General features: G+C 42.1%; 1 protein-coding gene across 1 annotated transcript; it reads right to left on the reverse strand.

The window, feature by feature from the left end:
- Positions 1-5,429: 5,429 nt before the first annotated feature.
- Positions 5,430-27,162, reverse strand: WIPF3 (WAS/WASL interacting protein family member 3). Its single transcript, XM_082309839.1, has 7 exons — positions 27,063-27,162; positions 12,713-12,845; positions 11,931-12,059; positions 9,596-10,360; positions 7,910-8,056; positions 7,135-7,236; positions 5,430-6,205 (listed from the first exon to the last, which is right to left on the reverse strand). Exons 1-7 carry the CDS (start codon positions 27,144-27,146, stop codon positions 6,165-6,167), a joined length of 1,401 nt encoding a protein of 466 aa, XP_082165965.1. The 5' UTR covers positions 27,147-27,162; the 3' UTR covers positions 5,430-6,164.
- Between the last annotated feature and the right edge of the window lie 313 nt (positions 27,163-27,475).

Genomic DNA, 27,475 nt, shown 5'->3' on the forward strand with positions numbered 1-27,475 from the left:
TATGCTACATTGCAGGCAATGTTTTTTTTTTTTCTATTTCACTCTTGCTTGGAATGGATTTTAAATTAATTTTATCTCATTTCAGCTACGGTGGCTATTGTTAGCCTTTTCACTGGAAGACTGCAAAGTTCTTCAAGCCTTGAAAGAAAGTCTTCACACTTGTGAATTTGCAGGAAAAACATTTCTAGAGGAAAAAATGTCACTTGCTAGCTGTATCCAGTTAACAAATTGCTTTCCTTTGTCCAATCTTGTGGTGTTCCTGTTTGTGTATGTATATAGTGAAAGGAGAAAGTCATTGACTGGTCCAATTACTGTGTGCATGCTGGCTAATTTAGTACAGAATGTTTAATTATGTATGTTGGGCAACCAATTAAAGCAAAGATTAACTTCATCAGGATAACTGCCATATCGTCATTGAAAGCAATCTGGTTTTTCCTCTATTGCTCAGGGCTAGGCTTGCAGCAAAGCTGACTTGCATTTTTCTCTTCTTGCTAATTCATACAAAGAATGGTAGAGTTAAAATCCCAGTGTGAGGGGGCAGGAAGGTAAGTCCTGGTTCTTGACCTTGCTGTGCTGGCCTCATGTTGGGCGTATCTGTTACAGTAACTCAGCATCTGACATCATGCCTGTACAAATGACCAGAATTAGGTCCCCCAGATTAAGTTTTGCCCTCACCTGCACCCAATTTAGGGAAGCTTGTGCTTGTAACGCACCTGGCTGCCACTCTAGTACTGAGTGCTAAAACGCAGAGCCAGCCTGGATGCCTAAGACATCTGTACATAACCTGTTGGCTCTTAAGATGCAATTAATAAGGTGTCATATTTATATACAAGCTACAAACTTGGAATTTTTTGAGGGCATAGATGCTGGACATTGATCGATACCTGACTATTCTCCCATCTTTTTGCCTTTGTACTGCTGAACAGTTCCTAGTAGTCTCCATGGTGAGCATACATGGCTGATGAATCCATTAAGTACCAGTGAGTTACTGGTGGGTGTGGCAGTCCAACTGGTTAGGCTTAGAAATGTCTGTCTCATGCTTCCCTATATTAAGTGCGGTTCTGCAGCATGCTTCCCTTAGTTGACAGTCTTACAGACAGACCTGCTTTTCATGTATTTTCTTCTTGTAGAAGTGAGATAGGGCAAACACTTTAAGAATTAAATCAGTAAACACTGCTTCCTGTGCCATGTGAAGATGGTTGGGGTTTTTTTAACAGGAGGTTCAGACAACAAGTCCATGTCTTTAGTAAGTGGAAGTTAGCATATGGAGTTAAAATTCTTTACTGTTCAGGGACAGGGATGGTGAAGAACCACGGAGTTTTGTATTGAGAAAATAAAAGCTCCTTAGAAGGCAGCAACGCCTCAACTTGAAACTGTAAGAGTTGTGCATTAGGGAAATACAGTCATTGCCATATTGGCACACTGCAGTCTCAGAATTTATTTAATGAAATTGTTCCATTTGGACTCACTGCTTTGGTACTGCCTTATGTGATAACTGGCAATTGGACAAGAAAACAGTGGGCCTTTTCACTTACAGAAAACAAACATGAAGGTATTTTTCTTTTTTCTCACCTTCCCATTCACAATACACTCCTCCCATGCTCTATTACAGGAACAGCTCCTGTGCCTAGCTATTCTGAAAATGGGGACAAGGGAAGGAGAAAATAGGCAAGTAAACTCTAAAACTTTGCTTCTCTCTACCTAGCCAGAGTAGGGACTGCAAGCACGCTTCATTTCAGAGGGTATTGTGCTGGATGAAGCCAGCTGAAAGAGCAGTGTGCTTTTGCCAACTGCCCACAACTGAAGTAAACGGATTTCCCATTAAATCCGCTTTTGGAATGAAAGGGTACTTTGGATGAAAATACTTTGCATCAGAGTACACTTAACACGTACCATGTTGAACTTCAAAGCTGCTTCTATAAGCTGTTGCTTGCTGAGCCCTTTGCAGCCCGACAGGAGTAGCTGGATGTTTGTGAACAAGGGCAGAACAGGGATAAAATGATTGCCCCAGCCAGAGGTAAGAAATTAGGATATACCATTTCACACAGCTCTTTTGCACAACAATCTCTCTAGCCTTTAAGAGTTGGGAGGGAAGGGCAAGATGGAAGGAGAAGGGTATTCCTGCTAAAAACATAATATATCTTATTTGCCTGTTTCTTAAAGAAGAAACCAACATTTGCAATTATCTTGTGGGAATTTATGTCCGTATTTGGAACTGTTTATATGACAGAACTAATAAATTGTTTTGAGCACAGTGATCCAGGTAGTAATTTTCTAATAGTATGTTACTTTTGCTTCAGCTGCGTAGTGCATTCTAAAAAAACCCCAAACAAACCAAAAACTGTGCTACAGCAACATGCTTGAGTGCAATCACTAGTCCTACAAGTGGGAGAAACCAGAGCACCCCCACAGCCTTAAAACTTCCAGTGGTCTTGAGCACAGCTGTGGGACTGACTGCCCCGGGGTGCAGCCAGCGTGATTCTCTGTCTCCAGGTAGCAGCAGCTTCACAAGCTTCGATGGATCTGGAACAACCACGAACCAGTACGCAGGAAACAACATTTCGCCAATGCTCGCAACTATGCACAGGCTTTCTAGTTTAATCCCTAAACTCTGTTGTTTGCTTCTAAAATACCCCTAATCATAATAAAAAAAGGAGTAAAATTTTTTTTTCCTTTAGGTATCTTCTGGCAGGTAGTCTAGCATTAAGAAGTTTTGAAATCCTTATGAAGGTACTTATTACAGAGCAGTACACAAGTTCCAGAACAAATGAGAACCACCAATAAGTCACCTTTAATAGTACTATAACAAAATATTCTTCAAAGCAGTATGAAACTTTTCCAGTTGTTTGAGAAGCAATGTATATGCTGAGCCCCTGCTTATTAGTGTATTCATGCATATTTATCAAGTAACTGTAATAATGGTGACAGTAAGTATTGGCCAAAGCATCACTAATTTTTTTTCTTTTCACACAAAGAACAACAAGGTATCATAACAGGATAGAAAAGACTATTGATGCTTTCTGAGAGTCCTGCAGGTGAAGAGCTTCTTACCCTTACACCTTCGCCACGCCATAAGCGTGCATGCGTGCGGGAGCAGGAGTTACAGCACAGCTGAGCTGCTGCAAGATGCAGTTACCCGTCTTTTCCAAATACTTTTGTTCAAAGGCATGGGTGGGGAAAAAGATCTTCACCTGTGATCTATAATGTTACTACAGCTGCAGCTGAGAGGAATTTATGGCAATTATATAAATAATACCAAAACTGTAACTAGCCTGGCTGTTAGCACCAGTGGAACAGCAGTGCCTTTATTGAAGCTGGTGAACCTAGGAAAGCTGTAAGAAGGGGAATCAGAGAGTGGTTGAGGTTAGAAAGGACCGCTGCAGCTCATCTTGTCCAACCCCCCTGCTCAAGCAGGGCCACCTACAGCCAGTTGCCCAGGACCATGTCTAGACAGCTCTTGAGTGTCTCCAGGGAGACTCCACAACCTCCCTGGGCAACCTGTGCCAGTGCTCTGTCGCCCTCACAGTAAGGAATTTTTCTTGGTGTTTCAGTTTGTGCCCACTGCCTCTGGTCCTGTCACAGGTACCACTGAAAAGAGCCCGGCTCTGTCTTTACACCCTCCCTTCAGATATTTATACACATTGATGAGGTCCTCTGTGAGCCTTCTCTTCTCCAGGCCGAACAGTCCCAGCTCTCTTCAGCCTTTCCACACAGGAGAGATGCTTCATCATCTTTGTGGCCCTTTGTAGGACTCTCTCCAGCATGTCCATGTCTCTCTTGTACCGGGGAGCCCAGCACCCGACAGAGTACCCCAGGTGTGGCCTCACCAGTGCTGAGCAGAGGGGAAGGATCACCTCCCTCGACCTGCTGGTAACACTCTTCCTAATCATAGACTCATTAAGGTTGGAAAAGATGTCTGAGATAATCAAGTCCAACCGTTAACCTAGTTGCCAGGTCCACCACTGAACCATGTCCCTAAGCACCACATCCACACGTTTCTTGAATACTTCCAGGGACTGTGATTGCACCACTGCCCTGGGCAGTCTGTTCCAATGCCTAACTACTCTCTCCATAAAGAAATTGCTCCTAATAACTAATCTAAATCTCCTCTGGCACAACTTGAGGCCATTTCCTCTTGCATGCTACCTGGGAGAAGAGACCGACCCCCACCTCGCTATAGCCTCCTTTCAGGCAGTTGTAGAGAGCGATAGGGTCTCCTTTCAGCCCCCTTTTCTCTAGGCTAAACAACCCCAGCTCCCTCAGCCGCTCCTCATAAGACTTGTGCTCTAGACCCTTCACCAACTTCATTTCCCTCCTCTGGACACGCTCCAGCACCTCGCTGTCCTTCTTGTAGTGAGGGGCCCAAAACTGAACACAGTACTCAAGGTGCGGCCTCCCCAGTGCCGAGTACAGGGGGACAATCACCTCCCTGGTCCTGCTGGCCACACTATTCCTGATACAAGCCAGGATGCCATTGGCCTTCTTGGCCACCTGGGCACACTGCTGGCTCATATTCAGCCAGCTGTCAACCAACACCCCCAGGTCCTTTTCCGCCAGGCAGCTCTCCAGCCACTCCTCCCCCAGTCTGTAGCGTTGCATGGGGTTGTTGTGACCCAAGTGCAGGACCCGGCACTGAGCCTTGTTGAATCTCATACAGTTGGCCTCAGCCCATTGATGCAGCCTGCCCAGGTCCCTCTGTAGGGCCTTCCCTACCTTCAGACAGACCAACCCTTCCACCCAACTTGGTGTCATCTGCAAACTTACTGAGGGTACGCTCAATCCCCTCATCCAGATCATTGATAAAGATACTGAACAGGACCGGCCCCAGTACTGAGCCTTCGGGAACACCACTTGTGACTGGGTGCCAACTGGATTTGACTCCATTCACCACCACTCTCTGGGCTCGGCCGTCCAGCCAGTTTTTAACCCAGCACAGAGTGCACTTATCCAAGCCGTGAGCAGCCAGCTTCTCCAGCAGAATGCTGTGGGAGACAGTGTCAAAGGCCTTACTTAAGTCCAAGTAGACAATGCAGTGAAATGCACAAGAATAAGGGTAATTCTTGCTGGAAACAGGCTTCATAAGACCAGATCCGAACACCTGTGATCCAAAGACCTTAGCCTAGGCTGCATATTAAAAGCAGAAGCTCAACCAACTCTGTTCCAGGCAACGACCACTTTGGGGCCTGCGTGTTCCATAGTGTGTGTATTTTGGACAATGAATCCTCACTGCTGCTATGGGTGAACAACAGTAGCTCTAGGAGCCTGTTTAAAATGTAGGTGTTGGACCCCTCATCCGAAGGCCTCCTAATTGCTGGGTAAAAACAGTCTGTCACACAAATGGTAAATAAATACCCACTTTACCAGCAGGAAAAGACAGGACACATGCCCTTACGTACATACTTCATGGCATGTGTATTCACACACACCATTTGTTTTTGCTTACAGTAGAACGACTTGCTTTCCCTCCAGTTTGGAAAAGTTCTGTCTTGTTTGTCAAGTCCATGACCACCCTACCCAGCTGGGCTTCTTCAGACACTATCCTATAAGGATCTGTAATCAACAGGAGGTAGGCTCAACCGCAGCCACAACTCCTTGTCATCTCCTTCCTCTTCATGCTTGATGAGAAAAGGATTGTGGGCCCATCTGTTCATGAAAGTGACATTCTGCTGCAATCTGAAGCTAGGCAGAATAGAAGAAGTGAAGAAACATACAAAGAGATTAACAGTATCACGTTAGTTTCTGCTAGTTCATTGAAAAATGTCTGAATAATAACTGGAGAATTTCCAAAATACTTAAAAATGATGATGGAAGGGGAAAAATGAACTACAGGCATGTAATGCAAAAAGTATTCTGAGGTAACATCTGTCAAAATAATAAGAACGAGAATTGTTTCAACACTACAAAGAATTTAAATTTGATGCTGCTTTGCTTAAAAAATATCTACCTATATACAATAATTTAAAAGCCTGTGCTAACATTCCTGTGTTATGTAGGCCAGTTCAAAAAGTAGCATTTACATCACTTTTCCAGTTTATAGAAACGTCAACATTGCAGCACTTGCAATTCAAATATAATCTCTATCACTGTAATGGGGACCCCTTCTGTTTTATTATCTCGAAGTTCTTCTTTTTAATACGAATCCAGAGAGCATCAGAAGACTCTTCTCATCTCACATGTGTTCTTAATGGAGGATTTTTAGAGGGATCTGTAAATAGATAGGACAGGTTTAATCAGAGGAGATAGATAGATACATTTTTTGTATATGTATTTTGGATGCAGTTCTACAGCAGGGATGCTGCATTTATCTCCTGCCCTTGAACTGAGACAGATATATTGCTCATGCTCTGTAACCCTTCAGTAAAAAGTCTTTGATCCGATCATACAGTGGATGATTTAGTCTGACTGAGGCTGCTACGAAAAGTCACACAAAGTACCTTGGCATGGAAACGAAAAAAAACCATAATGAAAAGTTGGAGCTAAACAGTTGATGTAATAATACAGAAAAGACTGGGTTTTGTAAAAAGCAGAATATGGGCACGAAATCATTCGGCACCTTCACCTACCAGTTTTCAAAGCTGGATAGGTGAACTTCTGCTCTTACAACAGTGATACCAAGATTCTAAGTTAAGGGAGAAGGAAAAAAAAAAGTAAGGTTGAGCCATTCATTACTTTCCTGACAAGGTTCAGGTTCCAAGTCCCTTTGTTATTCAGGTGTGTAAAACACCATGCATAGGATTTAAATCAAAACACATGATGGAAGACATGGATCAAGTCACCTTTCTTTTGTGATTTCACAAGTTCATGAACAAAAAGCCAACTCAGTAGCTGCCTGTCTGTTTATGTGTCATCACTGTTTTTAACATCAAGGGCTCTGCAGATTCAATAATCTAAAGAACACAGACTATGTCAAGCCACATCATTTTATTTTTAGCTACTAAGACTCTGAAGTAATTAATTAAGTGCTTTTCATTGTATTTTTGGTCCCCGTTACCACTGTAAGAAATCCCATTCCTCTCTGTGCCTATCCTAGCAGCCCAGTTCTTCACATTAATGCTGGTTTCTGTTCTTCATTTTCATTCCCTGTTTTTAATCCTATTGGATAATTATCAGACCTTCTCATGTTTACACACTTACCTCTAGCTATCTTGCTGGGATATATTTTCTGAAATGGCTTGAATTCATCAGGTGGGGGGAAATCTTCCACAGAATGGAAAGTAAATTTAGATTCAAAGTCATCTGGGAAGTTTCAGGGAAATAAATATCAGTCACTGTTAGAAATACTTAAAAAAAGAAAAAATTGCTACAAATAATCTCAATTAAAAATGCTGACTCATTTTCCCCTGGAACTGATAGTGGGTCACTCCGTATAAACAATCTTGATGAGTACTTTTGTGAGCCATGCAAGTTTTCTGACTTAATTGCAAACACTGCCTGGTACTAACTGAAGTTAAGCTTCCGGCTGCCATTCCAGTTTTCTGCCTTGATGATGTTGTGGTAGTAGAGGTATTCCTAGGTGGTTTTCAAGCCATTTACCTATAAGCAAGAATGAACTGCCAATTCATCAGACCACAAAAACAATTCTTAGCAGTCTTTGCTCTACAAGATTGAAACTACTGAATGTCCATTAACTGGTTTTAAGAAGAGCAATACAAGCACACTACAGCAACTTTTCACAATCTTAAATAATTTTGCTGGTAGTGCATGCTTTTCTTGTCTACTGGATGATTCACCTTTGTGAAAAAGCCTTAATTTTCTCTCATTGTATAAGGTTGTACAAAAATGTTTCTAATGGGTCTAGTTACACTACCCTGAGAAAGTCTCAGATGAGTTTTTGAGGTCTGAGACATACACAGGCTTTTGTACTGAAATCATTAACTGAAGTTAAGAGATTTAATTTAGATGTCATTACCAATGATGTGCATATTTCCATTTTTAAGTGGCGGGTAGGGGTCATGAGCTGTAGCCCAGGCTGAGACTCCAGACTTGCTCGTAAGTTCAGTTGTTGGTGATCTCGCTGGTGGCTGCGGAGGAACGACTAGCTTCCCGGCACCGGCTCCTTAAAAAGAAGCAGCAGACCAGTACATAATCATCATCATGACTTAACAAATGCAACAGTAAGCTTTGCACAAAAGTGGAGGGAGTGTAGAAGGAATGCAGTATTTGCGGCAAACTTACCCAGCTATCGTAGCGTACTTCATAGCTGCTGTTTGTCAAGCCTGACCATGGATTTATAGCATTAAGTATTAAATTTAAGTCACTACTGGGGTTGGCTGAGGCTTGCTATTTCTAATTCCAGGGAAAGTCTGACATACTGAAGGATGGTTTTGTCCAGTCTAGAGGGGAAGACTATCCTTCCGCTTTCACAAGGACAAGCAGTTTCTTTAAGGAAAAAAAACCCAACCAACCACACTAGATGGTATCTGTAAAAGAAAATAATTTCCTGACGCTTCGGCAGCTATGCAGTGGGATTACCATTATTCTTGTGCATTTCACTGAGGAGTTGCAAGAGCCTTCAAAGTTTACATCTTCTGGGCAGACCTGCCACAGGTACTGTGCCAGGGGGAGGGAGCCCAAGGCCTCCACGTTAGCAGCCTCTTAAAACTGCTTCTCCTCCTAGATAACCAATAGAACGGCAGGCTAATTTTATGGAAATCTCAGAAGTTGAACCACCGTGAGAAATAGGCATCTTGATAAAATAACAGTTCATCAGACAGTTCTGAGCAGAATTAATCACCATCACGAAGCACCTGATCTGCCGTACTTGCATGGCCTTTCCCATGGCTGTCAGAGGGAACCAGTAATCTTTCTCTCGACGTGTGGCTGCTAAAATACAGGGTACAGAACATTCTCTTCAGATGTTCCTTATTAAGCAGCTGTCTCCATTTCTCAAACCCACACAGATCTAGGCTTTTTTTTTTTTTTTTTTTAATTATCTTCATTGTATCAGAGAAGTCTGCTAAAAGTTCCTTCTGCCATCTGCTCAAGGAAACACTAGCCAATATCCCCCCTTCCCAAGTAGTCAGAGAAACCTTTGGCCCTACCACCTTGATCGCAGGAGGCACTGGCTGCTCCCCTTTGTTGAAAAGCAGAGGGCTGCATCTGTATTTGCTTTTGCTCATCTATGGCTGTAGCAGCCTCATCTTTGTGTTATTCTCTCCTGTAACGTTTCCCAGCCATTGCTCACATTGCTCTAGAGCGCACAGGTCCAGCAGCAGAGGGATGTCGGCGGCGGGCTGGCAGACTCTGCTGCCCTACCTGAGACTGTTAGGAGACCGCTCCTGAGCTCAGTCATTGCGCTGCCGGAGACACACCAATGCCAACACAAAAGCAAGAAGCCCAGCAGTCCTAAAACGTTGCTTTCACTGCTTCCAAGAATCGCAGATTAAACTATATGGCGTGCGTGCCCAGTGCCTGGCATCTCGCATGCTCGTTACACGCCGTGCAACCTACAGGTGTTCCTCCCAGATGAAGGACCTCACCCTCCTGCTACGTGTGCTCTCCATCCCCACCCCTCCAAGCTCTCCAGCCACCAGTGCAATTTCCCCCACTAGCGAAAGGGAGAAAAAAGCCTCCCTTCTTGGAAGGCTGCTCTCACCTGCGCCTCGGCCGGGTCTCTTCTTCCTGGTCTCCGCCACCGCTGCGGGCTGAGGGAGGCCAGGGGTGGGAGAAAGCGGCAGCGGGGTGGGAGGAAGCGGCAGCGACTGAATGCTGCTTGGCTTATGGCCCTGCGACAGCAAGTGGGGAGACTTGGGGGGCAGCGGAGGGGGCACGTCAGCACTGCCAAAGGCTGGGGAGGGTGGAAAGGAGAGCCTGTTTGAGGTCAGGGAGTGCGTGTGTGGCGGAGGAGGAGGTGGCGGGGGCGGCATGGGAGGCGGACAGTCCCTTCCTTCAGATGGAGAGGAAGCAGCAGCAGAGAAATCGGTTGTCCTGCCTGGAAAGCCGCAGGGGGGCACGAGGGGCAGGGGAGGAAGAGGAGGAGGAGGAGGCGGCGGGTGTGAAGCGCCTGCTTGAAACTTGGTGGGTTTGTCAGCCTGAGGAGGAGGGAGCGGAGGAGCGGCGCCGGGGGACACCCCCTTGGGAGGGCGCTCGGCTGGAGGGGGCAGAGGGGGAGGAGGAGGGAAAGTGAGGGAAGGCTTGCTGGAAGCAGGGGGCGGTGGCGGGGGGGCGGGCAGGCTGGGCCGCCCGGGGCCCGCTCCGGCTGCGGCTCGGGAGGTGCTGGGGGGCTCTGGTGGGACAGCCGCCCTTGGGCCTTCGGCTGGATGCGAGGGGGTACTGCTCGCCTTCGCAGCGCTGCTGGTCGGTGGGGCGGAGGGCTTGGGAGCCGCTGCTCGGGCTCCAGGAAGCTGCCCAGGCCTCCCAGCTGAAAAACAGGTATCGCACGTTACACATCAGGATTTCGTTCCCACTCGTCAGACAAAACAGCGCAAAGAGCAAGCTCTTCATCTTCCCCTCCCCAGTGGTCACCCTGAGTGACTAAACTAACTCTACCAAAACATCTCATACCCAACAGGTTGCCCCTGGTGTAATGGGGCTTGGGAAGTGATATATTCCAGTGGGCACCAGGGACTCTGCTTAGTTACATGATGACCTGCTGAGAGACCTGGCTCCCCTCCCTATTCCTCAGTTTCTGCAAAATTAAATAGTTTAAGGAGAAGGTGCTTTTCTGCAGGGGCCTGGGGTCCTTCCTATCAGCCTCGTCTGCCTAGTACAGCCCGCTGAACAGGGCTGAGCCATTAGCAAATGGCTAATGGAGGAATGCTAATGGAGGAATCACGAGTCCTAGTGAAAAGCCCTCAAAGAACACAAGTAGATTGACACGCATCAACTTGCATCCTTGAAGTTAAGTACTTCTTTAAGATTTAAAAATTCACACAAACATTACATAGATCTCAATCCCATGGATAAAAGCCGAGTTCTTAAAAGTAATGCCTCAAAGGCTTTTCAGAAGGCAGAGGTGCAAACACTTCCTTTTCAACAGCAGATGCCCAAAGACTCTTGACCTTACAAAATGTATTTTCCTGAGTAAATGTCAAGGATTTCACAAAGCACAATGCCAAAAAAGGCATCTCATTCTATATTCACATAGTCTGATAGGCCTTGTCGTAGTTTTAAGAACAACTCAAAAGTAGCTACTGCAGCTGAAGCTACGTGAGGAACCCCAATCACAAGCAGTGCTGCGCATCTTGGCTTGCCTTCCAGGAAGGAAAAAGAAACCTGCAGGTAGAGCCAAGTTTTGTCATTCCCTGCAAATGCCTAGTTTGCTCTGTGCTGCCTGAGCAGGCACCAGCTGCCCAACAGCACCAGAGATCATTGCCGTGACTCTAAAAGTCACGCTTCATCGATGCTGGCACTTCTTGAGGCAAAAGCAGCAGTAGGGCTCCCACACATGCCTTCCTCCTGTCTTTGTGAAGCAATAATAACCTTCTTTTCCAGGTCAATAAATTACCTTGCTGGATCAAAGCTGCACTTTATAAAATCCAGAGGGCAAAAATCTTAAATACGAATCTTTAAAGTAACACACAAGCCTGTAACACCATAGAAATACATGCTCAGGGAGGGAAGGAAATATGACTTCTTTTCCATTTGTGCTGAAGTTGATAAGCTCGGATTTCAATACTCTGTTAGAGGCACAATGAAAAGTTTTCATTATGCTAATGTAAAAAGTCTCAATTAAAACTCTGTACAATCTATTCAATCTCTTTCCTACCCAGTGTAGAGATAGCTTATTATTTACATTTTAAGGAATAAGGCACCCGAGATCTAGGAAGATGATTTCAAGCACATTATTAATTGAGCCCTCCATGGTCACACAATAAACTAAGGGTTCCAAAAAACCAATAAAAATCAATCAGTAAAGCTAACTCCAATGTACTTTTATCCCAAATCACAGTTCCCCCCAGCTATTTTTTTCATACAAATGACGCCCTTACCCGGCATGTCCCTCTGGCCTGCTGGTCTGAGAACAGGAAAGCCACCAGCAAATAAACCTCCCAGAGGCTGCTGAGAGCTGCCTTTATTAACAGCTGGATTAACTCCATCTCTGTTAGCTCCTTTGGGTTCTGTTAAAAAGAACGAAAAAACCAGGGTGTATCAGAAAGTCACTTCATCCTGCCCTCAGAGTGCTAAGACTTGGCACCAACAAACATAGCCAAGACCAGACTTTTCCCTCTTTAAGCAGGCTCAGCAAGGGAAGTTACTGTTAATACAGTAAACTACCATTACTCTCTGACCCACATCTCGGAGCAAAGCACCCTCTGGTGCTTTTTAATCTCACATCAATAATGCCACCAACAAGAAGTTGTGTTAGACAACATTAAATTTATGCTTCCAGAATTTTTTGGCATTTTTTGTTTTTTATCTAGTAAAGAACAATTCTTCTGCCACAGCCAACAATTCCCACTTAAACAATTATTTTATTGAGAAACTCTCAAGGATTTCCTCATTCGTGATTTTTTTTTTGGACAAGGAATGCCTGTTAGAGTGATATCCAGTTATGGACTTATTATTAAGCATTAGTAGTTGTTGATCTCAGAGCAGGATGCAAGTTTAGAAAATTAAACTCTCCCTGCTCTGTGACCTAAAGCCATATGAAGATGCAGACCTTTGCTGAACTTCAAACCTGCCCTTCAATTTGAAGACTGTCCAGCTGACCTCCACAACTGAGGCTTCCGCAAAGCTCACCCAGGGACCTTACTCAGGAGCACATACTTACTTTCAATCTGTGGTGCACTGCGGTCATTGATTTGAGTCACTTTTCTTAAGCGAGTTCCCTGCTGGATATCAGCTAACAGCGCGTTTCGTGCTTTTTGGTCTTCCTTTCTCAATTTCGGTACCTCTGAACTTGCCTGTTGACAATAAGAATATTAGATGGGAGGTACAGACGAAAATGCATGCTTAGGAAGGACACATAAGCAAACATGAGATAGAAGATTTAAAATAAACCATCCCTGGCAGCTGTCATTTCAAAGCCTTCGAGTCGAATCCACAAGAACAACACTCAGTTGTACAGGAGGCAGGAAAGCTGAAAGTTTAAATATAACACAAATCTAATACTAGCTGTGTTAATACTGTTGAAAGGAAATTAGGGGGCATGCTTAAATGAAATGTGACCTCTTGCTTGGCCATTTATGGTCTCTGCCCTGCAACTCCAGCTCTGCCTGCCTCTCTTGTTAGCTCTTTTCATGCTATTTACAATGCTTTACAAGAAAGATTTTATGTGCCACCTTAGAATAAACATCTTTCTGTTTTATCCACTTTGCCTTAGGAAAAAAGACGGATAAATGCATACTGCGCTTATATTTGAATGTGATCATTAACTAATTTAGACTCTCTCTCTATATTGGAGATTTACACCAGTTTAAGTAGACTGTCTTTAGAACAATACAATTACATTTTAGTAGCTTTTCTAGCATAACCAAGGTCTGTAAATGTAAAGTCAGGTTGTAGTTTAAAGTTTTTTAATAAAACCAGAAAATATTTTTATTCTTATTTCATCAAGTTTCCTGTTATTAAAAAAAAAAAATCAAATCTTTAAAAAGTTTGGAGATTTCACTTTCCTGAAGCAGATATAAAACAGCAGATACAAAACAGATATATAAAAAAAGCTGTTACTTCTAAACCTATCATGTGGTTAACAGAGTGGTCTAACAGAGGGGAATCGTCATGTCAGAGGAGCGATGCGCTGCATGTTTCCACACCAACTACAAATTCCCGTAGGTTAGCTAACTCCCTAAAGAGAACGAGTATCAGAAATGTTTCCACAGCCCTTAATTTTAGCATCATAGTCATAGTAAAGCAGAACAATTGTCACTTTAAAACAAAAACCCCAACTTGGTAATAGCATTCTGAAAACAAACCAGACACTTGAAAATACTTAACCAGCTGCTGAATTAATAAAATGTCTAACTTGTGAATCCTAAATGAAGAATTACACCGGTACGATATCACTTGTGGGTATTTTTGTACTTGCAAAAAAAAAAAAAAAAAAAAATCAAGCTAGATTTGCAGAGCCCCACTAGATGGCACTCCAGGTCGCTGCTAATGCCAGCTGCATTCCTGACACCTGATGTAAAAACTCGGAATTATAATCTTGTGACTGATACAGTAACCATATATTATTTAAAAATATTAGAAAAAAACCCACTTTGTTACATGGTTTCCTCATTTAAAACACTGTTGCCTGCCCTTGTGCCTTCAGGACAGCGAGTCCCACTGCCCATTAAGACCACCCAGAAAAGCTGCCTGTGTAAGCAGCGCTAGACCATGTACTAGCCAGAAACTATTTCCACTCACATTTTCTAGAAGTGGACAATACTTACCGTGAAAAATGGAAATACCATAACTGGAACAAGGGTGACGCCCCTTCTCACAAAAGCTTTTTACCAGTATCTCAAACTTCACGCCTCTCTGCTCCCACTAATGACTTTGCTGTAGCAGGACAACCAGGATCCAGAGGGATCTGACCAAGACCTATGTTTAAAATTAGATCCCGCAGCTGTGTTTTCGTTTCCGGGTTCAAGTGTCTGTATATTATGCCAGCTGTCCGCTTCATCTCCCTGATCTACTTCTCTGAGCAGGTAGGCTATTGGAATATAAAGTCTTGATATACAAATAGCTACTAGGCTAAAATACCCTACTTGGGGCAACTTATATTTGCAAGTGACCCATGACTTGATATCACTTCAACATGGCTAAGATATTTTGTTCACGATTTGTAGCATAAAAAAGCAGGAACACTATTCTGCAGGCCCATAACGCAGCGTAACAGGCTGCCTTTCTCTTACGATAGATGCCCTCACTTCAAGCACAACTCCATCCCACGCCCCAGCTGTTTCTTCTTCCTCCTCGCGTACGTAAGAGAGACAATCTTCCATGCCCAGCCTGGTGGACTCGGGTGATTGATTAGCTGCTGAGTAGCCTGATACGGATTCTCTTTTTCCATTACAAAGTCAGGATGGTCTGGGGTGTAGTGTTGCCTGGTTGCACAGCGGTCAGAGCTCCTTTGGATTTCTTGCTTGCTGCCTGCGCTCCCAAGGCCGGTGACAATTCTTGTCAAGAATCGTTTCACCAGGTAAGTATCTCGCCCACTCATCTACTGGTGTCCTGCATTTGCAAATTCCTGGGCTTACCATATTGCTTTTTGATCCACAATCAGAAAGAAACCTTGCTTCAATTAAGAAATTAATCTGGGATTCACACGCATGCTATGCCTGCAATACACAGCACAACAGACACTAAACATGCAAGTTATGCATCAAGAGAAAAATAAAACCAGGAACTCTTATGGGTGTCAAATGTTCAATCCCGATCACATGAAATAGAAGCGTTTAGACAGGAAGACAAATACATTTTGTGTCACAGAGGAAAAACAGCGGCAAGACAAAGAATGTAATTCTTAGGCTCACTTCTGCCACCCCATCTGCAGGGCAGCCTCATTTATTTACAGAAAAGGAAACATCTCAGTCTTTCAGTGAAAATCAGAAGGGAAGCAGAGAAGAATGTGAAGATCGTTTGTTTTATCAGATGCCAGAGCTGCCTCAGGTAACACAGAGTGAAATTAAATTCCATACTTTATTTACATGAATCAGTAAGGGAACAGTGGGTTCTCATTACCTTAGTAACCAGCAGGTTATTCTGCTACTATTTCAGACGTAAAGAGTGGCACATTCAGTACATACTTGGAAACAGAACGGAACAAACCACACATGCAAATAGCCTGAACATTAAGAGATCTGCTCCCTGCTCATCTTGCCAAACTCCACTACTTTTGTCTTCAGTGTCCTAAATTACACCCTCAGCTATGCCATTCCGTAAGGTATAGGATCAATGTTTGGGCTACCTGACAGGTCTCCAAAGTACCTGTAAACAGGAAAATACCATTAAATCACAATATTTAGAGTGATGTTCCAGAGTGTAAATCATCAATGATGGAAATAAACATTTCAAAATTTGCAAGTGATAACTTAGACTGGCAGAGAAATGAATAACGAGGACGGCATGGTTATACATAGAGATCCGAATCACTGCAACTTGAGACCAATGGAATAGAACAAACCAAAACATGGCACTCCTCCACCACTGGGGAAAAAAAAAATAAATGCGCAATATACAAATGTAAAACTGAAAATCACTGGATGAAAAGTTCTGGCCATACCTCTGAAATGAAGGCCTGCATCCAGAGTGCCACAAGCCTGAACCTGTCAGCAGGCTCCAGCAGTGAGTGTGCGTGAGCACGTGTGCCTGTCCTCTTAGCACAGTGCCGCGGCAAGGAGGGATAGCACACTCCCCTGACATATTTCTTCCTTTCAGAAAAATAATGTGAGCAAAGTGGAATTACAAGTTCAGTTCTGGTGTCCAGATCTTTACAATTATGTTGAAAAACTGGAGATGCACAGGAAAGAGCCAACGTGGTATTCAAAAAGCTGGAGGAAACAGTTCAGATTTTAGCAGCTCAGTCTGGTCCGTGAGCCCTGAAGTCTATCTGAGCGGTGGCCCGCCTGCACAACATACAAACCTTTACAGGGCAATGATGGTGAGGACTCAGGGTCTGTTAATCCAGCAGAAACAGGCATTTGGTGAATTAACGTAAGAGACAGCCAGACAAGCTCCGATGAGAAAGCAGCAAGTACGGAAGCAGTCAGAGTCACCGCTCCCCGCAGCAAAGGACTGTGGATGGCAGCACATTATCAATTTCTTGGTTTTCAGATCAAGGCTGCATCCTCTCTGGCAGAAGTGCTTTTTGTGAAGCACAAGTCATTGGGCCCCACAGAGAGCTAGTTGCTGACATGCAATATACCTTGCAGTGGGGAGGCAGCCAGTGGTTTGTAACAGTTTCTTCCAGTTTTGAGTTCTGTGAAAGTGAATAATTTTGTTTAGCAGAACAACTCTGTTTACACTGTATATATGGACCACGCAAGGTCTGGCCCTGAATAATCACAATCTTAACACCCTAAAGTGGGTTGTATCAGACAAATTAAGATCAGAGATACTTTTTTAAAGAAAATGGCCTGAAATCCATGGCAATGAGCTCCATTTCTGGATGCATTACTGCTGCAATACTTGCATCACCTTGGGAAAATCACTTTACATCTTGCAAGATGGATGGGAACATCAACCTACCCTGTGGGCTCCTATGATACTTAAAATATTTAAGAGGTATACGTGCTCAGATACTAAAATGATGTAAATGCAGAAGGCACCAGGCATTTGGAAAAGTTCATAGTACTACTAATCATAGGGAAGTACTAATTACTATCTTTCAGATTTTAAAGAGCACCCCTGCACTCAGAAAAGGGGAAATCCTCTGGACTCCAGGCAGGTAGTTCAGGTCACAGTGGATGCATACGGTGTCCTATAAATGGGTTATATTTACTCTGATTTTTAAATATGCTCTTTAGTGAATTTGCAAAATACTTCAGGGTAGTGTAGATCTTCATAAACATGACAGCTGCACCAAAAATGTACTTCCAGCCATCTGGACAATCCAGTAGCCAGGCAGTCGCGGGCCTTTGTTTCAGAATAAACCCATCAGCTAACTGGGAAAAGAGGATCCAGTATTCCAGCTCTGTAATAGGTAGGAGCCATAAATAAGAGAAAATAAAGCACAATTCCATCCAAAGGCACTACATTCTCTTTTATTTCAGAGAACTTATAGTATTGAGTATTTATACTCCTAACGTGTAATGAATTGTGTCATCACAGTAGATTCCCTTTCCTGGTCACTTTTTATAGGAAATATTGGAAATACAACTGTGTAGAAAATTTATTTATCTGAACTAGATAAAAAAAACTAGAACAAAAAAGAAGTCAAAATACATTTAGCTTATCCCTAACTATCTATTTGGTGAGACATATACCGATGGAATTAAAAGCCAATCAATCAATTTGACATGCAGTATTTTATTATGGGCAGAAAAAGAACTCTCTTTTGATGACAATTTCATTTACTTCTGTGAATCTGGTGTCCATCACCCTTCCTCTCTCCCATGCCCAATTTTTTTACCCCTAGACAAAAAAAGGATTCAATGCAGAGATCAAGCAGAGATACTGGCAGAAGGCACATGCAGTGTATATTTTAATAAAATAAGAGTTTGAGGACACCCCTTAACAAACCCTTGCTTTCTTCTTATTTTTCTCTGCTGTGCTCAGCCAAACCTGCACAGACATGGGCTGAGGCAACGGATCTTCACCAACACAGCATGCAACACCTCAGGTTTTAGTTTTAAAGGAAGGGGAAAGACGTTGCAGCAAGATAAAGACAGATGAACAGAAAGCACTAAGATAAGGGATGCTTGATTACAGAGACACACATTCATGAAAAGAAGAGTTCCTGGGCCAGTCCTGGCCTTCGCTAGCACCCAATCTGACATGATTTAGAGACCAAACTTAAATTAAGAAATGCAAAAGAAAAAGTCTACGAACATGGCAATGGACAATTAAAACCAGCATGTACAACAGCAGACAGGGCAAAACTAGCAATAGCTGCGTAGGCAGCGCAGTCAGTGATGTGACGGTGCCGAGTCTGGCTGAAGAAACTGTGCATCAACAGTGAGAGACAACTGAAACATCTAAACCTTAATTCAAGGACATGCAAAGCGTCAAGGAAGAGCTTGAACAACTGGAAATATAACAAAAACCCCCAAATATTATTCCTTTATTAACAATAACTGGAATTCTGGTGTGGACAAATATGGATTGTTCAGGAAAGAGGACAATAAAGGTGAAGCTAGCTGTGTAACGCTGTAAATGCGTCATGCCAGAGATGGCTAAGAATATCGAGAAGAAAACACAGCTTGTTTGGGGTTGGTAAATCATCTGAGGAAGGATGATGAGTGTTCTCACCGCCCATATGGCACAGCAAGGCTCTCCAAGTAGGAGAGCATGGAGGGAGAGATGATGATTGGGTCCCCATCCAGCCATAAAGCTCCTGCTCCCTTGACAGAGAGCCAGGCACAGGGCTGGTGCTCACAACAGTCTTGGAGGGCACAGGCAGAGTAAAGGGCCGTAAGGGGCAGCATCCTGCTAAAATACCCTTCTGGGAACACTGATGATGAAAAAGTGGACTAAGAACAGGGGAGACCTGCTAGTGAGCAACTTACTCCATAGCGTCCTTCCACTTAACCGCAAGCTGCTGACCACAAGCATTCCATAAGGAGATCCCTGTAAGCATCAGGACTAATGTATTGAAATGAATTCAACTGTTAAAAGACTGCATTCTTTTCAAAAACAGAACTGACAGAAAAAAAAAAATATCAACAGTAAGATGCCAGAACGTTCAAACAAACTACAATGTCCTAATCTTTTATTAAAAGAATGAGGTGGTTTTGGAACAAGGTAGAATATGGAAGATGACCAGAAATCTCAGTGTAAGCTAGCCAGTATGTCTTCCTTGACATAGCATAGGATTATAAGTCATCTATGCATTTGTCACCCAGCATGAAATCTTAAATGCCAGAGGAACTTGTTCTCCCAAGATCAATCCACTATTACGAGATTAGAATTATGCCAAGAATTCACGATTTTGTATTTGCAGCAGAAGCAGTTTGCCCAGCAGGCAAGAGCATTGCTTTCACAAAGAATTCTCAAACCGGCAGCTAAAGTCTCCCCTGGGAATGTGCTGAGAAATGCAATTGCAACAAAAACCAGGAGCTTATTAAAATAATAAAATAAACCCAGTTTCTAGCAAGTCACAAACAGAAGTACAATAGAGAAAAAGTCATCCGTCTTGCATTTCCTTTAAATATGCATCAGGTGTGGTTTCACTCACGCACTGTCGAATGCAAAATAAAATAATCAAAACAATCCCCTCTTCCAGCTTCAGGAAAAATCCAACAAGTCCCAACAACAAAGCACATGACTTCTTTTAAGTATTTTAAATGTTCGTTTATAGAGAAGCTTGCAAGATCTGGTACATGTGAGTTCTGCTTCATCTATTCACAATAGAGCCCCGATCTCTGATTTAAAGCTTTTTAATTATGGGAAACCTCGCCACGGTGCAAGACTCCACCTGCACAGTCAATCGCAAGATCAGGGCCGCTTCTTGTGTTTCTACTGTGTAGCATAGGATGAAACTAATTAATTCTTGGCACCTGGTCTACCTGGGTAAACACGGCAATCTCTCAGCCTTCTAGCAAGCTGAGCTTCAAATGCTTCCCATGCAAGGGGTCACTCTCCAGCCAACATTTTTTCTGAGGGAACCCACATGAGGGGACCTGCCAAATAGCTTCCTGGCAGCTAATGAAGTCATTGTTTCAAGAGAATGACAGGACCAGCGTTTCACGATTCCATCTACGCCCAGCTCAATAATGATTAACCGTGATCTCAGCCTCCATCGCACAAAGTTTTGCAATCTGAACCTGCTGGGTTGAAAAGGTCATCGAGCAATATGTGTACTTAGATAGGCTGTGTCTACACCAGCCTCGTTCCTCAACTTCTAGCAAGGGAAGTACTGTGCAAAAGTTGTTACAGATCTCTTCCCCATGTTTTAGCCGCCGCCTAGTCCTGGCATTAGTCCCAAATAACGAGGCGTTACAGTGTTAGCAGAGACGGTGCCTGCTCTGCACTAGCATCTACCTGCTCGAAGCATACCAGCAGACACAATGGCAGGGAACAAAAGATAAAAAAATAGCATAGCAGGAGTTACTCTCTTTACATCTATATTCCAGTGCTCATTTCAAACACCACCAGCAATCAACGCCACTGCACCCAATAAAACCCTCTTCATTTTATGTTAGCACCACTCCATCAGACAATGTAAAATCTTGTATACTTAAAGGTTCAATTGCTCCTGCTACAAACGAGCAGTGGGCTTATTAACAAGGGTGTACTTAAAGTTTTCTAGTGTGGGTTGCTAAATTTTTGTACCTAAATGCAAAAATGTAGTAGAATCAATATGATGATTTATACCTGCTGAGCCATTTAGCTCTTCTGTGGGTATTTAACTTGCTGACACCCACATTTTAAACATAAATTCTGGCTGTTCTTTCACTAAAAGAAAATATGCAGTAACAGAAGCCACCAAAATGGAGGCAGTATAAAATGAAAACTACTCTGAAATTGTTTCCCAGCAGTTCAGAAAGATCACAAGTCAGATACCAAAAATACCCTGAGACTGGCTTCAAAAAGTAATTCTGAACTTCACCTTCTGATTTCTAAATTTTTGGGATTCAAATTCCCAAGATTTCCTCTGCATCAGTTAAAACAGAAGTGAAAATTCTTACATAAACAAGAAAACCTGAGGCCCTGGCACTGCAATGAAAATGTCAAACAGCACAAGGCTGAAAATACTGCTGTGGGAGCTGGTTACATTACTGCTGTTTATTCTCCGTCTACCGTAGCAGGGCCCCCAGAATGACAAGGGCTATTATGAGTAGTGATAACAAAATATTCAACATGTGACAACCTCCACATATCACAATTTAACCTCACACTGTTCTAAGCACGCTAGGCCATTTCTCCTACCCAGTTACCTGTGTAGAAGCTACTGATCATTCTGAAATGCCTTTCAGCACCCATGCAAAATTATGGTCAGCCCAAGACAGGAGAGTAACTAACATTTCTTGCAATGTCACCTTCCAGCCACGCAGAGAAGTCCAACTCAAGTATCGCTATAATTCTGGGTTCTCTTTTAATTAAAAGGCTACAAGTGTAATATTAATTGACAGATGGAATTTAATATGTACCTGCTGCATACACTACAGATGGGGTACTGATTTTTCAGGGCAATATTACCTTGTGATTAGAACGGTAAATTAACCTATTAGCTCTCTGCAGCTAGGCTGCTTCTAGTACCTGGGCTTGATCATCTACAGCTGGTACCTCTGCAACACACTGCAATTTCCATACTTCTATATGGAAAATTATACAGATGAAAAACAGTCAGCAAGAATAAGAAACAATTTAAATGCTTTCCATTCCATTCAGACGTGTACAATACAGGACGTTATAAAGAAACCTGCAAAACAGAACTCACCACCTAAATACATTAGAAGTGGTGACCTAAGAGATCTCAAGCAAAGCATTCAAGAAGATCAGCACATATGAATATATGCAGCACATGCCTCTGTACCTGTCCAGATGAAACACATGGAGCAATGCCAACCTAGTATTTGTTTCCTTTACATCTTCCCCACCTTTCATAGCTCCCACTTACCCTTTCTGTATTTGTTGACTACAAGAGTAAAAGGCTACAGCAGCAACACTTCAAGATGCCATAGCCATGCAATCCCACATTTTCCACTATCTGAAAATTAAGTCAAATAAATGACACAAAGACACAGCATTTTTCTACATAATTGCCTCTCACTTCTTTATGAAAGCAGACTGGTGTGAGATGTGATATATTATTAAAACACTATAAATCAGGTCCTTTATTTTGGCTGGAACAAAGCATTCTCAAAAATTTCAGCTGCACCTTGCCCAGCCCGTAGCACAGTCTGTATGATGGCCAGTCATCAACAAGATTACCAAGCCCATACTCTCTCTCACTCCAGTATGTTTTACCTAGCAGCAATAAATATTATGATTTAGTATCTCCTGACCTAGGGACTTCATGACAAAGTACTAAATCTCATCTTACTCACAGCTCGCATAAAATTTCAATAAACACATTCCTAAATATTTTGTAATTGGCACTATGCATGATTCTGTTAAGCTTTCAGTGTTACGCCTGCACGCCTAGGGGTCTGAATGAAAACTTGAGAAATTACCTTCATTTTTACAATAAATCATTAGCAGGCACACACACACACTTATATGCGCACATTCTCTTTCTCATATGCGGTAACACCAAATCAAAATACCATATATCATCAGTATCTTCAGCCAACCTGTTTTACATACGTTGGTTTTTTCTCTTTCCAAAGAACAGTAGTACTAAATGTCACAGGAGCAAAACCAACTCCCACACAACTTGAGATAAGCACTGTAGCTCTCTGAATTTCTTGGGAAGGTTGGGGAAAACAGCTCAACAAGGTTTGTACTCTGACAACTGCATGAAGGAGGGGAAAAAAAAACATCCCCCCAAGGAAAACTATCAGCTGATGTTTTCCTTAACATTGGAAATCCTACCTCTGTGTAAATTATGCATTTATCACAGTGTTATACCATGAGGAATTGCTCTTCTGAGTTTTTTTATTATAAGAATAGAAAATAAGGGCAGAATAACAAACTTGGTAAACACTGACATATGTTTATCTACAACAGAAATTCTATTTCTTTTCTTTTTTTTAACTAAATAAGAATGCAGTAATCATTAAGATTAATCTACATGCCAGTCTAGTGTTCACCATTATTTCAAGTTTCACATTTCTCTCACCAAAGTAAGCATATTCCTTTCTTCTCCTAGTTTTCAGTATGCCAATAAGGCAAATAAACTCCTGGTGCTACTTTACCAGCTTTAATAATTTGATCCATTGTGATTTTGGGGGGATTAATTTCTGTGCTAAGACTTTAATAATACCAATTCTAAAGAGAATACAAGTATTTTCTTGAACTCCACAAACATATGAATCATTAAACAAACATCTTTGAATAAGGCACAACCCAGCAGGGCTGCTACACATACACACTTCCTTCAATATTAACATTTTAATAGGTGATGACTGATCATAACTTAGGAATTCAAATGTACAGGCAAAGGCTGCACAGCAGTGAGCAGCCTCCACTGCATGTAAAAAGTGAATGTAGTTTATCCAAGCAAAATTTTCTCTTGATACTCTCTTGGGACATTAAGCAGAGAAAATTTTTAATCACTCAGCGGTGGTATCTAATCCAGGAAATATGACAAACCAAAACTAACCAGAATGCCTCATATGCCAAACTAAAAGGCAAAAGAGGTAAAAGAAATAGAGGGGGAATAAAAGAAGTTTTTCAGGAGCAGAAAGCTTTTTTTAAAAAAAAAAAACAAACACACCACAAAAACCAACCCAAACAACAAAAAACTATGAATAAAACCACCCTATGTGATACACATATGCCTACAAAAGTGAAAGAGCTTTAGGACAGACATCCTAATGCCTCCTTTCTAAGTTTTCTTTATTAGGGTGGAGGGGAAAAGGGAAAGAGAAAGGATCTGAATTCTGTAAGCCAGTGCCAGAAAATACGTTGGGGCACAGTTTTATTCTGCCTACTCATCCCTCTCATCTTTATCTATGACCCCCAGAAGGCAGGCATTTGAAGACACACTCAATTAATCCAATTAGCTAGATTTACATTTTGACTTACCCACCTACATCTGCTATCGCAGATACCCTACCATTCCCTCCTGAAAAATCCACTTCATTTTAAGTACACTCTAGCAGCCAGTAGCTTTTCAGCTGTTGGGCACAGGTGGCTCCTAGCATGTCTTAAATACCATCTCCAAATCACTTTAGTATTGCCTTGCAACAGCTTTTGTGAGCAGAATTCAGTACAAATACTTACAGAATATCTGCAAGTCCAAAATCTTTGAAAATAGTAGCAAAGAACCTAACTTTCTTCAGCCTTAAGAGGGACTTGATAGTACAGAAAAAGTCAAGTGCCAACAGTGCTCAGGATTTCAATGAAGTATGGACTGCAAAATCATTTGGGACCATGGCTCATAATATTCATTAAGAAAATGTGCAGAAAAAAAAAGGTAACGTAGTTACTATTTCTGCTAAAAATCTCTTAATAACGAAAGCAAGAGGAAAGTATGGCTATTATCCACATAATCAGAAAAGCAAGACAAGTCTATGGTACCCACGCATTAGTATTATGCAAAAAGACAGGATTCTAAAACCTCAGCCTACACACAGACATTTCTCTCTGAACCTAAATCAAGTAAGTTAAACTGGTGGATCACCTGCATATCAATACCACATTTAAAACCTAACTTTTATTTCCTAACATGTAAACGTTACTCTGGTTTAATTATATCAGCATAATAAAAATCACAGTGCTGTTTACTTTGGAACATTTCCAGGTGTTGGCCAAATAAAACTTATTTGTTTTGAAGGTTTTCCTTAAACCTGCGTGCCTGTTAGAATTTTTCTTCTTCCATCCTCCAACTGTAGATTTAGCAGCTGTAACAACAGCTGGGCAGTTTAGCAGCTGTAAAAGACAGATGCCAAGTTCTAGAAAATAGCTTCCTAGTAAAAGAAAATAGGGTTTGTAGCAAGTTTTCATGGATTCCCCAATTATAAGATTTTACTCTGCAACTTGGCACCAACTGGAAAGCTGACTCTCTCTCATACTGCACTTTTGCTGAACTCACCAGGCAGACTACAGATCCTCTCAAAGTTAGCCCTCTCTGATCTGGTTTTGATAGGGAAAAATCCTTTTGCTGTTACAGAAAAAACAATGTTCTGTCACATTATTTTACTAATTATTTATGTTGGTTCATGTGCTTTTTTCAGTGTCAACACTTGGAAGCCTTTAATATCAGAAATTAATTAGAAATAAGTTTAGTTTGTATCACATCACCAAGATAAAACTGACTCTAAATTCTGTATGTCTTAGCACAGAAGATCATATTTGAAATAGAATGATTTAACTAAAATATGCAAATACAGTATAAGCCTTCTTGTACCAAAACCCTATCATAGTAGTGGTTTTAGTCATCAGAAAAGGAAGGGAAACAAAAAAACCAGACTTGATCATACTGGTCCTTAGGGGTCCTCTTATCTTTCTCTAGTCTTTTACAATTGGCATATGTTAGAGGGGTCTAAAAATATCTCTAGGTACTTGCTGAGCTAAATTTATTAGGATAAGAACACTTGCACCATGTTGACTTTAATTGCAGTTGTGGGCATTAAGTTGCTCACAAAATTCAGCCCACTAATTTCAGTATCTAACTATAGGTTGTGTACCAACCCAGAGGAGCTGCTAATTGAAAACACTGCTCATGGTGCCCAAACTTAAAACAGAATGATAAAAGGAATCAAGCACTGCTTATTTCATGTGCTGGCTTTATCTTCCTCCTCTTCATCTCCACGATTCACAGTTTTACAAAAGGGTTCAGCCTGCAAAGTAGCAGAGAGAAACATGCAAGGAAACCTCCTTCTGGAAGAAGATAACATAAGAACATTATCAAACAAAATCAACAAACCTTCATGGGAACAAAACAGGCAGAGATGCCAGAGAATGCAAGGGAGAAATAAAGTTCTTAAAAAAAAAAATAAAATTTTTTTTAAGTACCAGATACTGCTTTCCTACAAGGACTAATATACACTGCAAATAGGTACAGCAGTGACAGAAAAATATATGAAAAAAAAGTCAGGGGAGATTTTGTGTCCTGAACACAACCATGCCAGGTTTCACTATTTCAAAAATGGTCTAAGAATTTCAATGCAGAAACAGGCTATGAACAAATGATTGCAGAATACAAGGAATGACTTAAACGTGTTTTATCACAGGTACAATAATTGATTGTGAAGGTATGAAAATGTAATACCCTGAAACTCCACTCAGAGCATCCTCCTCTGATTGCAAACATGCTGGCAGGGCACATGTTCTACTTCATGACACAGAGAGTAATGATCTGTTACAAGCCGTAATTGTTCCTGCACATGTATAAAAGCATATTGTGCTATATCCCCAGGAAGACAGCATGTGCTAGAAAGAGCAACACCTACAGCTGAACACTGTGAGTCTTAATAGAAGCTGTAAGAAAGAGGATGAAGAAATTAACACTTACCACCCGCACATCACCAATACAGAAATGAGTTCCCTGTGGCTGGAGAAGTATTCACAAATGCTAAATTCTCACCACATGCACTCTAATGCAATAATCTCCAAACTTTTTGATCCCGCACCCATAACAGCAAAAAAATTTTTGAGCATGCACCCCAATATACATATATTTATGTATTTATAAATTATACACATGTATGACTGAAGTTCTAATATTTTCTTCTTCACCCCAATGGATTATCTCACGCACCCCACTTTGGAGAGCACTTCTCTAATGAACAGAAGAACAAAAGGCAGAAAAACAACTATCTTCCTCAGATATTTGCTATGAATATCGACACCAAAATTCTGGGGGCTCTGAGCTGGCTGTTATAGCACAGCTTTTGCTAATAGAGATGAAAAATCAATCTTACCAGAGGTGGTGGTGGAGGGGGCCCTCCAGAAGGTGGTGGAGGCGGTGGAGGAGGAGGTGGTGGTGGCGGCGGCGGCACAGGCATCCGTTAAGATTTCGAGCTTCACACAGTTATGAAAAATATAGCCAAAGTCTATGTCCTTGAGGGGAAGGAAGGGAGGAGAAAGAAAAGTGGAAAAAATAAGAAGAAAAAAAAAAAAAAGAAGAGGAACGTGTTTATACACTGTAAGCGGAAGATCAGCCAAATTTCTAGCTCTCGGCAGACTGAAGACTTTTATACTGCACTGCTTCCAAAACTACAGTACCAACAGCCTCATTATAGTCATCTGATGACAACATTCATCTAAAGAGCAAGCTCACAGATCTGGACAAGTGCCATGAATACCAAATGCATAGATGCCAGCCTGTCCAGCT

This window comes from Platalea leucorodia, assembly GCF_965183815.1.
Source record: "Platalea leucorodia genome assembly, chromosome: 1".
NCBI lineage: Eukaryota > Metazoa > Chordata > Aves > Pelecaniformes > Threskiornithidae > Platalea > Platalea leucorodia.